General features: G+C 43.1%; 1 protein-coding gene across 1 annotated transcript in view; it reads right to left on the bottom strand.

The window, feature by feature from the left end:
* Positions 1-3166: 3166 nt before the first annotated feature.
* CPPED1 (calcineurin like phosphoesterase domain containing 1) overlaps positions 3167-12662 on the bottom strand; it is a 114403-nt gene continuing 104907 nt past the window's right edge. Inside the window, exon 4 of the mRNA XM_082670415.1 lies at positions 3167-3601. Coding sequence (XP_082526541.1) covers positions 3372-3601 — 230 coding nt within the window. The 3' untranslated portion in view covers positions 3167-3371. The remainder of the gene's footprint in view (positions 3602-12662) is intronic.

The raw sequence follows: 12662 nt of genomic DNA, 5'->3' as shown, positions 1-12662 counted from the left end.
CTTTCTGACTTACTTCACTCGGTATGACAGACTCTAGGTCCATCCACCACACTACAAGTAACTCAGTTTCGTTTCTTTTTATGGCTGAGTAATATTCCATTGTATATATGTGCCACATCTTCTTTATCCATTCATGCAATGATGGACATTTAGGTTGCTTCCATGTCCTGGCTATTGTAAATAGTGCTTCAATGAACATTGTGGTACATGACTCTTTTTGAATTATGGTTTTCTCAGGGTATGTGCCCAGTAGTGGGATTGCTGGGTCATATGGTAGTTCTATTTTTAGTTTTTTAAGGAACCTCCATACTGTAATTTTTATCGGAGTATAGTTGATTTACAATGTTGTGTTAGTTTCTGCTGTACAGCAAAGTGAATCAGTTATATATATACATATATGTCCACTCTTTTTTAGATTCTTTTCCCAGTCCTAGTGTCATTAGTCAGGCTTAAAACTAGTGTTTGCCTCATAACCCTCTATTAGGGACTGACTAACTAGCAATGCTGAAAAATCAGGATATTATGAAATGTTCTGTTTGTTAGTGCCATGAAGTTTACTACATTTTTTCCCCGTTCTCCAACTTGGGGGTAAACATGACTGAAGACTTGAGATAAACTTACTTATTGTAAAAACCAAATGCAGTTAGATGATCATCTCCCCACCTGCTACTCACAAACCCACCCTTGAGTCCTGACAGTCCAGTTCTAGATCACTTTAAATAAGCTTCCTCCATTAGCAGCCCCTTATTTTTTTCCCAATTAAAATGATTAATTGGAGGGGGGGAGCATTAGGTGGCCCTCTCTGCCCTGAGAGAGATGCTGGCTTCCTACCCGCTGGGGTAAAAACTATAAACAAGAAGGGAAGCTTCATCTGATGAAGTGTTTACTGTTGTGGCCAGAGCTGTGTCCTGTGGCCCATTACGGTTCAATTCAGCTTTTCAATCTCCTCCAGTGAAAATTCTCTGCCTGGAACGACCTGCTCCTTGGACAGGCTTTTGCCACCCTGAACCTGGTGTCAGAGAAGGGGCTTCTGGGCCTTGCCTAGGCTTTACAAACGCTGGGATGAAGTCCCAGGGCCTCCAGCTAACTGGGTGCCGTGTTGCCAAGAGCGGGTACAAACCTCTCACCTGTGAAAAACGTTTTCCGGGAAAGAGGATAATGTCAGGGAGCGTAGGCTCAACAGCTGGACTGTTTGTATCTCAATCCTTCGCTCCCCACTGGTGAGGTGAGTGACCTTGGCCAAGCGGCCCCACCTCTCTGAGCCAAAGGACTTAAAACAGTACTTAGCACCTAATAAACATTCGAAACCATAGCACTTATGATCATGGTGTGTTTTATTGTTTATTCCAGTATAAGGCACTTAAAAAATATATGTCTTTTTTTTTTTTTAAAGAAAAAGGACTCATAAGTGAACGCATTGGTAATTATTATCAGAATGATACACTATCATTTCCTAACTGCTTTCTGAACCTACCACCACTGGGGAATACTGCTGTTTGGTTACTTTAAAAATGGTGAGAATTTCATAGGATTCCCTATTCGTAGCATATTCTTGCTGTGTTTTGAATCAATTATCTTCCTTATTAGGTTTTTGGAGAAGGAGATTTAGAAGTTTCATTTCAATTACTTTTAATTATTCCCATATCCTTCCCAAACCCAAGTGCCACAGTCTAGAGCATTTTGCACAGGTGACGTGACTAAGAGAGCTCCAGTCCGTGGTGATTAAACTCTCCCCGTTTCCCCCAGGAGACCCACATCCGCACTGATGGTCCTGGTTCACGTTGCTCACGTCCGATTCTGAAGTTACCACATCTCAGGCCTCAAACGCATGGCTTATGCGTTACGCCTCTTACTGAATTCCCCTTCTTGATCTCTTCCATCCCCATCTGTTGTCAAGAAAGACGAATGCGAAGCAAGAATGCAGCAGAACTCTAAAACAGGAGCATTCTAATTTTGAAAATTTTTAATTTCTTGCCACATAACAATGAGCTATGGTGTGTCACTGATCTGTAGTAAAATTAACTTCTTGTCTTTTGTTCCTTATGAATTTATATATCCAGTTACCTTTCTATTTAATTTCACATGGTTTTGCTACACTGACTGCAGCTTTTTAACATGAAAGTCTTTTAATTTAATGGACTTTGCAGTTCATTTGCAACCAGTTTTTTGTGTTTTTGTTTTGTTTTGTTAGAATGACTGAATGCTACTGCATAACGCTGTGAAGTTTTCCTGGCAGGATGGCGAGTACCCAGGCTCCCTGTCCACCAGGATGACTGCTGGAAAAGGCGGCATGGATAAAATTACGCAGTGGTCAGGAGCCGCAGAGAAGCAGCAGCGAGGTAGATTAAACAAAGACAATGCTGATTTTAACCCATCCACGCTCCTTGGTCAAGGGATCCTGCACCAGCACATCTAATCAAAATTGGTGCCAATTTAGATAACATGGCTGAAAGCACTGTTTTTGCCCCACAGGAATTTCTGCTTGGTTTCTGAAGAACTCTGCATCAATTCCCATGTTTTCTGTCAAAGTAGACAGAGCTAAGAGTCTCATAAACGGAGGATGATTCCGATCACACGAGAACATCCACCTGCGGAGGGAGTTACTGCAGCAGCGAATGTGAACGTGAGTGAATCAGACGTGCTGCCCATGACTGCAGAGGCGGCCTTTTAGGGCTTCGGTTCTAGTCTCCGGGATGAGGTTTTTGAATATGGACGATTTATGTGCAAAGGTGACTTTTCTAGCCGCCATGAAGGTAAACTCGAGCTTTGACTTGTATCCGCTTCATCATCGGCCATAACAGATGTCCCAGACTTTAACAGTAAATGTCGGCTACCCAGCTCCTCAGCCAGATGAGTTTCTGGCTCTGGTAACGGAACACAATTATTTGTTTTGTTAGGAAGGAAAGGAGATGATCTTCATTTTGCCTAGCATTTTGGGAGTTGTGACCACGGTTTACTATAATCAGATGAATTTTGTTCAAAGAATCATCAGAGATCACACTTGGATATCAGGGTGTGACTGAGATCGATAGGTTGACATTTACCATATGATGCCAGAAAACCATCTAATTCAGAGCAGAGTTGAGAGACACATCATTAGGAGAACTTATTCAATCACCCATGCAGAGAGATTCTAATAATATCATTTATTCTTTCATTCCCAGGCTCCTCCCCTCTCTTTTGCATAGGGAGGGCAGTTCTATTTTAAATATCATTTACGACAGGACCTAGCTCTCTGATTGAAGCGAAAGGACATAAATTCACAAATCTGCCTGGTACACTTTTTTATTTCAATATGGGGTTGTGTGCAGCTGCCGTTTCTTCCAAAATGAAAAAGTAGAAGTGAAAAGTGAATAAATCATAATCGGCAATCATTTTTTCTTCAACAAATCCATCAGATAGTCTTCTATTCCCTTCTCACTCAGCTCATCTAAACTGTAGTATCGATGGACGATCTTCTCAGCGGTGACCACCACGACTCGGAGCCCGTGGGTGTCTTTGCCCAGCTGGCATCCAATGGCAGATGATACCACCATGTCGAGGTCCTGGTAGGTGCCCCCGGCATTTCTGTGGTAGTGGCCTGAGAACACAGCTTTGATACCTGCAGGGAAGGGAAAAAACATTAGGGGGCCAAGGATTTCCATTTAGGTAACTTGGGGGCTCCAGTGGTTTCTTCTGTGAACAACACATATTATTATAGTAAATGCATAATATTATTCAGCATATGATAAATAAGAAGGCAGCATATGTGACATCCACAATCTTTTCAAGGATAACTCATATATATATAATACATTATTAACCTGTTTCTTGTAACTCATACAGGAAAGTACTAGGGGACAAGGAGAGAAGGGAGAAAAGGTGAATGACCTTGGGAGAGATGAAGGAAATATTTTGAGGCCTATATAACAGCCATAGAGTAGAAGGTACATGTCTATGAAAAATAATGTTTATCAGAAATATAGATCAATGGAACAGGATAGAAAGCCCAGAGATAAACCCACACACATAAGGTCACCTTATCTTTGATAAAGGAGGCAAGAATATACAATGGAGAAAAGATAGCCTCTTCAATAAGTGATGCTGGGAAAACTGGACAGCTACGTGTAAAAGAATGAAATTAGAACACTCCCTAATACCACACACAAAAATAAACTCAAAATGGATTAAAGACCTAAATGTAAGGCCAGACACTATAAAACTCTTAGAGGAAAACATAGGCAGAACACTCTATGACATAAATCACAGCAAGGTCCTTTTTGACCCACCTCCTAGAGAAATGGAAATAAAAACAAAAATAAACAAATGGGACCTAATGAAACTTAAAAGCTTTTTGCACAGCAAAGGAAACCATAAACAAGACAAAAAGACAATCCTGAGAATGGGAGAAAATATCTGCAAACGAAGAAACTGACAAAGGATTAATCTCAAAAATAAACTAGCAGCTCAATATCAAAACAACAAACAACCCAATCCAAAAATGGGCAGAAGACCTAAATAGACATTTCTCCAGAGAAGATATACAGAGTGCCAACAAACACATGAAAGGATGCTCAACATCACTAATCATCAGCGAAATGCAAATCAAAACTACAGTGAGGTATCACCTCACACCAGTCAGAACAGCATCATCAAAAAGTCTACAAATAATAAATGCTGGAGAGGGTGTGGAGAAAAGGGAACCCTCTTGCACTGTTGGTGGGGATGTAAACTGATACAACCACTATGGAGAACAGTATGGAGGTTCCTTAAAAGACTAAAAATAGAACTACCATATGATCCAGCAATCTCACTGCTGGGCACATACCTAGAGAAAACCATAATTCAAAAACAGTCATGTACCATAATGTTCATTGCAGCTCTATTTACAATAGTCAGGGCATGGAAGCAAACTAAGTGTCCATCAACAGATGAATGGATAAAAGAAGATGTGGCACATATATACAATGGAATATTACTCAGCCATAAAAAGAAATGAAATTGAGTTATTTGTAGTGAGGCGGATGGACCTAGAGTCTGTCATACAGAGGGAAGTAAGTCAGAAAGATAAAAACAAATACCGTACACTAACAAATATATATAGAATCTAAAAAAAAAAGTTCTTAAGAACCTAGGGTCAGGACAGCAATAAAGACGCAGACACAGAGAATGGACTTGAGGACACGGGGAGGGGGAAGGGTAAGCTGGGACGAAGTGAGAGAGTGGCATGGACATATATACACTACCAAATGTAAAACTGATAGCTAGTGGGAAGCAGCCGCATAGCACAGGGAGATCAGCTCGGTGCTTTGTGTCCACCTAGAGGGGTGGGATAGAGAGGGTGGGAGGGAGATGCAAGAGGGAGGGGATATGGGAACGTATGTATATGTATAGCTGATTCACATTGTGATACAGCAGACACTAACACACCATTGTGAAGCAATTATACTCCAGTAAAGACGTTAAAAAAATAAATAAAGGAATAGCTGGATGGAAGGAGAAAAAGGTTTGAAATAGGAGAAGGGATAAGGAGGTGGACTTGTCCCTCTCTTTTAAACAGATACTTTTTACTCATTAATTCCTTCATATTTCTCAGGAATCTCTGAGTCCAGGAGCCAAAGATAGGGCCAGTGAAATAACAAAACGTGAAGACATGTATGCAGCAAGGAGAAGGTACATGTTCCACACCACGAGAGAACAAGCTATTTACAAGCACTCCTTCAAATCTCTATAACTGACACCCAATTCAAATGCCCACTGTTATTCATTGTTCATAGGATACAGCTTTATTTTGGAAGCTGCAGTGTTCTCATTGTGAAAACGGAGATGGGATTTAGTAGGTAACATCTTCTCTGTTTTAAATGTCCTTCTGGTATTTTGTATGTGCAAAGCTGTCCTTACCCCCAGCCAGGAGTCCTGACTCTAGGAAAAGCTGTTTTAACTTATCATTGGTTGCTTAGTGTCGCAGAGATCAGCCGCCCAGGACTGGACTTGCTGGTTAGCCAACAGGCATCTAAAGGACTTTTGGTGTATCTTATTCATCTTAGGACGTGGAGAGTACACCTCTAAGAATTTTTAAAAGCGTAAATCATATACTATGGTATATGTAATCATTTGTTGTCTAGCATCAAGATTACTGACAGCTATATTAAAATCTTTTTGAAAAAAAATAACGTTTATGGAGTTCTAATCAAGATAGCACAGCATGGTCAACATTTAATGTACCTCCTCCTCTCCAAACTTAGACCTATGAAGGATAAAATATAAAAAAAAAAAACCCCAAAGGACAGAGATAGCTTCAATACCAAAATAAATAGCTCTATGGACCAGAAAAAAAGCAGGAAGGCAGAGTAATGAGTGGGAGTTGAGCTCTTACAAGATAATCAAGATTGAAAGCACTTTCTCTGAGATGAGGCAATAAAGGCTGGCTCCCGGCTGGAAACAGGGGTGGTGTTAATACCTCCGTTTATGGAAGGAGACTGAAGAAAATCACTGCTGCCCTGTTCCAGGGTGGTGGTGGGCTGGTACACCCTGGTACAAGCACTCCAGAAAAAAAAAAAAAGGACCTGATTTGTAATGTTTACTCATTTCCATGGAGTTAACATTCTCACGATGGCCGATTTCAAATGACCAACGTGATGTCACTGAACCAGAGTGGTCAAGAGATGCCCAGGAGCACACCCACCACCACGGAGTGCTCCCAACACACATACGAGAGCTGTACGCAGCCAAAGAGCAGGGGTGAGAATAATACGGAGCAAGATCATTAGAAAATGGTTAAGTGTCGAGTATGAGCATTTATTACCCTTGCGTCTTAATATAATTTACTTAATGATGAGTTTGTGTAATTAAATTCTAACAATGGCTGTTTAACAACCAACTCACACAATTCTCTAACACTTAATCATTGGTTTTCATGTGTTGGTAGGAGCTGTCTCCAGCACAGCACTGGGTGAAGGCTTATAGCAACCCACGGGTCTAGGGAGGAAGGACAGACACAGGTTCAAGTCAAGAAACCGAAACACGGTTTCGCAGGATGACTGGAGGGCCAGGACTCTAAAGCACTATCGTGAGGCCTGGTCCCCGATGGGGGCCGAAACCCCTGCACAGGGAGAAGTCGGTCAAGAGGAAAAGTGAGGGAGAAACCACCGCCTCCCCCGCTGCAAATACCACTTACCCAAACTGAACCTGAAATAAAAAATTCCACCATCCGTGAAAATTTCATGCTAAGTAAGACAGTCTTCAAACTCTTCAGTCGGGAATATGAATTCACTTCAGGGGAAATCAATGATATAAACTGTCTGAGAAATACTTAAAATAAATGTTTAGGATATCAAACGTACTCAATAAAGGACAAATATCCACTAAAAAGAACAAGATGTTGTGAAACGAAACGGGCATGAATTGAATGAGAAGGGTTGGTAATGGAAATTTAGAAATGGTGGACATAAAACATATGAATTAAAAATTTAAAACAAAACCCTCAATAAATGGGATAAATTCTAGACTAGACACGAATCAGACAGGGAATTAGTGAATGAAAAGGTAGAAATGTGGAGCTGAATCAGAAAACACAGACACCCAGACATAAGCAATAAGAATGAGAAGTTCAAAGAACCCAAAGGATGGGTTATTTGGAATTTTCCAGAAAGGAGGAACATATGGGTCTTCAAATGAAAAGTACTAATAGGATAAATAAAAATCAATTTATACTGACACATGCCATGGTAAAATTATGGAGCATCAGAAAGAAAAGTCTTAAAAAGATATCATGGTGGGACTTCCCTCGTGGTGCAGTGGTTAAGAATCTGCCTGCCAGTGCAGGGGACACGGGTTCGAGCCCTGGTCCGGGAGGATCCCACATGCTGCAGGGCAGCTGGGCCCGTGAGCCACAGCTGCTGAGCCTGCGTTCCAGAGCCCACGAGCCACAGCTGCTGAGCACGTGTGCCACAACTGCTGAGGCCCGTGTGCCTAGAACCCGTGCTCCGCAGCAGGAGAAGCCACGGCAATGAGAAGCCCGCGCACTGCAACGAAGACCCAACACAGCCAAAAAAAAAAAAAAAAAAAAATCATGGCAAAAGTACTATAAAGGGATGACAATTAGACAGGTAGCAGGCATCTCAGCCATAAAAGAATCAGGGAGTAATACTTTCAAAATGCTGAAGGCAAGTACTTGTGAACCTCAAATTTTGTACCTAGCTAAACCATCATTCAAGTTTAAGGGCAAAACAGATACATGTTTGGACATATAAAGACTAAGAGTTTACCACTTCTCAAAACATTATGCCGAGTTAAAGAAGTCAGATGCAGAAGGCCACATATTGTATGACTCCATTGATAAGAAATGTCCCGAATGGGCAAATCCACAGCGAAAGAAAGTATATCAGTGGTTGCTGGGTGAAGAGGGGAAAGAGGGAGTGGGAATGACTGCTAACGAGCACAGGGTTTCTTTGCAGAATGGTAAAAATGGTCTGGAATTAGACAGCGGCAATGGTTGCACAGTCTTGTGAATATATTAAAGCCACTGAATTTTGGAGTAAATTGTACGGTATGTGAATTATACAGCTCAATAAAAAAAGACTGTTTTTTTTTTTAAACCCATATGGGAAGGGGAGGAGGCTAGAATGATCCATGTGGTAATGGATTAGAGTTGGAGACATCAGTATGAACTTGTGTTTACCTTAACGTGTAAACCCTGCTGACATCTGGAAATATATATAGATGTGTATGTACACAGGTTAGTAGAGAGACACACATTTCTTGCTCTGTCAGGTGCAAGTGCCTAGGAGCAAGGACACATGCTAGCAGGGAGCACACGTAGCAGCCACATCTTGGCTTCTACTTCTATTCTCCAACAAAAGGAACTATGGATCCTTGGAGAAATGGGTGTCTGTAAGACTGGGGCAGGAAATTTATTTAAAAAGCCACGAGTCTATCCTAATACAAATAACTGACTGAATAAATGTGGGGAAAAGAGACAAACATCCCATACAGAAGACTAACAGATAATTTATGTGGAAATTCCTCCTTTAAGGAGGTGGAGTATAACTCCCTACCCCTTAGGTATGGGCTGTGCATAGCGACTTCCTTCAAAGAGTAAAGTATAAAGAGGGTTTTTTTTTTTTTAAAAAAAAAGTAACTTTACAGTGGAGAAACTGACGAACATCAACAGTGATGATACGTCAGGTTGATGGTATGTACCTTGATATGACTGGGATTAAAACACTAATTGACCTGTGTGGTCTTCCTCCCTTAAACCCATAATTCTGGCATGAAAAAGACATCAGACAGATCCCAATAGACATTCTATAGAATACCCGACCAGTACTTCTCAAAACTGTAAAGGTCATCAAAAATAAGCAAAGTCTAAGAAATGGCCACAGTCAAGAGGCACCCACACCAATGGAATACTACTCAGCAATAAAAAGGAATCAACTATTGACACAGGCCACGTCTTGAGTGGATATCAAGGAGATTATGCTGATTTTAAAAAGCCAACTCAAAAGGTTCCATGCAGTATGATTCCACTTACATAACATTCTTAAAGTGACAAAAATTATAGATATAGTTGCTAGGAGTTAGGGACAGGGATGAAGGGGGCTGGGAGTGGGTGTGGCTACAGGAGGGACCCTCGTGGTGAGAGAACTGTTCTGCATTTGACAGTAATTCAAAAAAGGTATGAAGGAAATACGATCAAATTGTTTAACCCTTCTTGTTAGTAGGGTTCTGGGAGACTTTGAACAGAGCTCTGGAAACTATAGCCACTCTCCAGCAGCAAGAACTGAGACCCACCTGCGGGCAGGTGTGGGTCTGCCAGCCCTGGACCATGGCTAGGAATGGAAAGGAAGATGACCCAGGTTTCCCTACTTAAAACAGCCAAGGGTGGAGAGAAACAGCTATTTCCATTGACTGTTATTAGGATGCAAACAGATACAACTCATTTCAGAGGGTAATTAGGTGCTATTAGGTTCTGACATTTTGCTGTGCATTCCCCTTGACCCAACACCACCATTTTCATATAAATTTATCCTTCAGAGATACCCAGAGAAGAGCCCACAGATGTAGGTGTGTTTGTGGGGACAAATAAACAGTGCTCACAGAGGCACTGTTTGTAATATTCATTTATGGGAGACTGGATAAATTATAGTGTGTGTATTTAAAAAAAAAAAAAAAAGAGGTTGATTTACATGTACCGGCACTGAAAGGCACCAAATATATTATTAAGTATGAACAGCAAGATGTAAAAAGAAGTGTTGTGTGGTCCTGTTTTTGTAAAATAAAGATAACGCCCGTATAAGAGGGTGTGTGCTTGAGTTTGTACCCCCAGCTGAATGGGGGAGAAACAGACACTAAACTCACACAGGTGATTTCACCACCAGGGTGGTGGGGTGGGATTAGCAAGGGCAGGCATCACTTTCTGTGTTTTTATTACCATAATGTTTGCAGTGATCATGCATTGATTTGGCGATCACAAACAAACATCAAGGTGACGTGCACTGGGAAAGAATGATGACAGGAGGGACGGAGGTGCTGCCACACCAGGGCCGGAGCTGCGTGGCTAAAAGCTGCAGCTGGAACCGCTGGGTTGGGTGTATCGCCGTTAAGTTGGGGAAGTGAACAGCTCCTGATCACTCAGGCTGGAGGGCCGTGAAAATGACTGCTTCCTCCACTGCCTTCCTGGGGTTTCCGAGCCTTACGGCCTGTGCCGTCAGACGCCCAAATGGGAGAGTGTGCGATTAGACCCACCTCGGGGAGCTGCTAACGGCCGGTCGGAAAGCACTTAGTATTATTATTTGGTTGTATGCTAAATTATGTTTATGAAATTTGGCTCTTTAGGCCTAATTCATAGTTGCAAAATGTACTATTCTGGAAGGAATGTTTGGCAATTTTGAAAGTTGCTCGCATTAGCCGTAATTAGCTGTGAAAACTCATTTATGTTTAGATTTCACGCCGGTATTTGTTGGCATTCGCAGAGACAGGAGTGTTAACGGGGACTGTGCAAGTGACCGGCAGACCTTTCAGAAGGGGTCTCGGTGGACTGTGGAGAGCTGGGCTTCTCTGCCATCAGCGTGTCCCATCCATTTCCCGTCCCAGGTCCCCGGGGGCTCATCATTTACTGATAATGTCCCAAGTCACAGAAATGTGACCAGATGAGGATTTTTAGATGAGCAAAGAAGCCTAAAGCGGACTAGAAATAAAGATGAAAGAGCTGTCGGCAAGCAGGGCTGTTGTGTTCAGAATCTTCTTGCTTCTGGTAAAAGAGATCCCCACCGCCCCCCTGCCCAGTACAATGAGGAACTTGACATTTCGGAGTCCTGAACAGGAAATCAGGCAATGACCATGTGATAAACTTACAACGGGATGGTCAGGCAGGAGGCTAAAGTCTGTCTCACAGTAGGGACGTATGAAAGACTCTCCACTCTCCTGGGTTCTGGTGCAGAGTTCAAGGCTCTGAGATATCCCCAGTTGGCCCAGGGAAAAGCAAAACACAGGGATGAGACTCAGGTGGGAAGTGAGGGAGCCTCCTCTTGGGTTGGAACCGGACCCACTAGCCTGGTATTTGGTAGTGGGAGTTTCTACTTCCCACCTCCTGGGAAGTCCAGGAGTTCTGAACCCCAAAAATGTCTCCTGATTCTGTCCCAAAGAAGGGCAAACACTGAGGCAGAGTGGGTCGAGGGCAGCAGCAGCAGGACCCTAAGAATTTTTTGTTTATTTTTTTTTTGCAGTACGCGGGCCTCTCACTGCTGTGGCCTCTCCCGTTGCGGAGCACGGGCTCCGGACGTGCAGGCTCAGCGGCCATGGCTCACGGGCCCAGCCACTCCACGGCATGTGGGATCCTCCCGGACTGGGGCACGAACCTGTGTCCCCTGCATCGGCAGGCGGACTCTCAACCACTGCGCCACCAGGGAAGCCCCCTAATGACTTTTTAATCCACCATCTCCTGAATCCTCCCAATAGACCTTTGTCCTAGGGACACAGGAGTCATCTCCATTTTACAGATGAGAAGACTAGGCACGGAGAAGTTAAGGACCCAAGGCAAAGTTACTCAGTTAGAAATCAGGGCAGCCGGGATCAGAACCATGGTACTCGGATGTAAGAGCTCAGGTTCTTGCAGACTCAGGTTCTGCCCTCTGGGACCTTGGGCAGGTCACTGACCTTTGTGAACCTCTACTTCCTCATTTGTAAGACAATAATAATACCTGTCTCACGGGTGGCAGAGAGGGTTGGATGACAGCTCGGATGCTGGCAACGTGTGCCCAGTAAACAGCAGGTGCTCATCAGGCCCCGAGGCTCCCCTGCTGGAGTGGGACGCAGACATGACCAGCTGGCCTTGCAACGTTCAGGCCCTGCCACCAGGACTTGCAAGAAGTTTTACTTATGTTGGTTTTCTACTAGCTTTTTAAAACATAATTAATTAATTTCATTTTTGGCTCTGTTGGGTCTTCGTTGCTGCGTGTGGGTTTTCTCTAGTTGCAGCGAGCGGGGGCTACTCTTTGTTGCGGTGCGCGGGCTTCTCATTGCGGTGGCTTCTCTTGCTGTGGAGCACGGGCTCTAGGCACACGGGCTTCAGTAGTTGTGACACGTGGACTCAGTAGTTGTGGCTTGCGGACTCGGTAGTTGTGGCTCACAGCCTCTAGAGCATAGGCTCAGTAGTTGTGGCGCACAGTCTTAGTTGCTCCGCG

This window comes from Grampus griseus (genome assembly GCF_964374135.1).
Source record: "Grampus griseus genome assembly, chromosome: 14".
Taxonomy (NCBI): Eukaryota; Metazoa; Chordata; class Mammalia; order Artiodactyla; family Delphinidae; genus Grampus; species Grampus griseus.
Note: the sequence above shows the minus strand (reverse complement) of the source record. Positions and strands in the feature narration are given on the sequence as shown.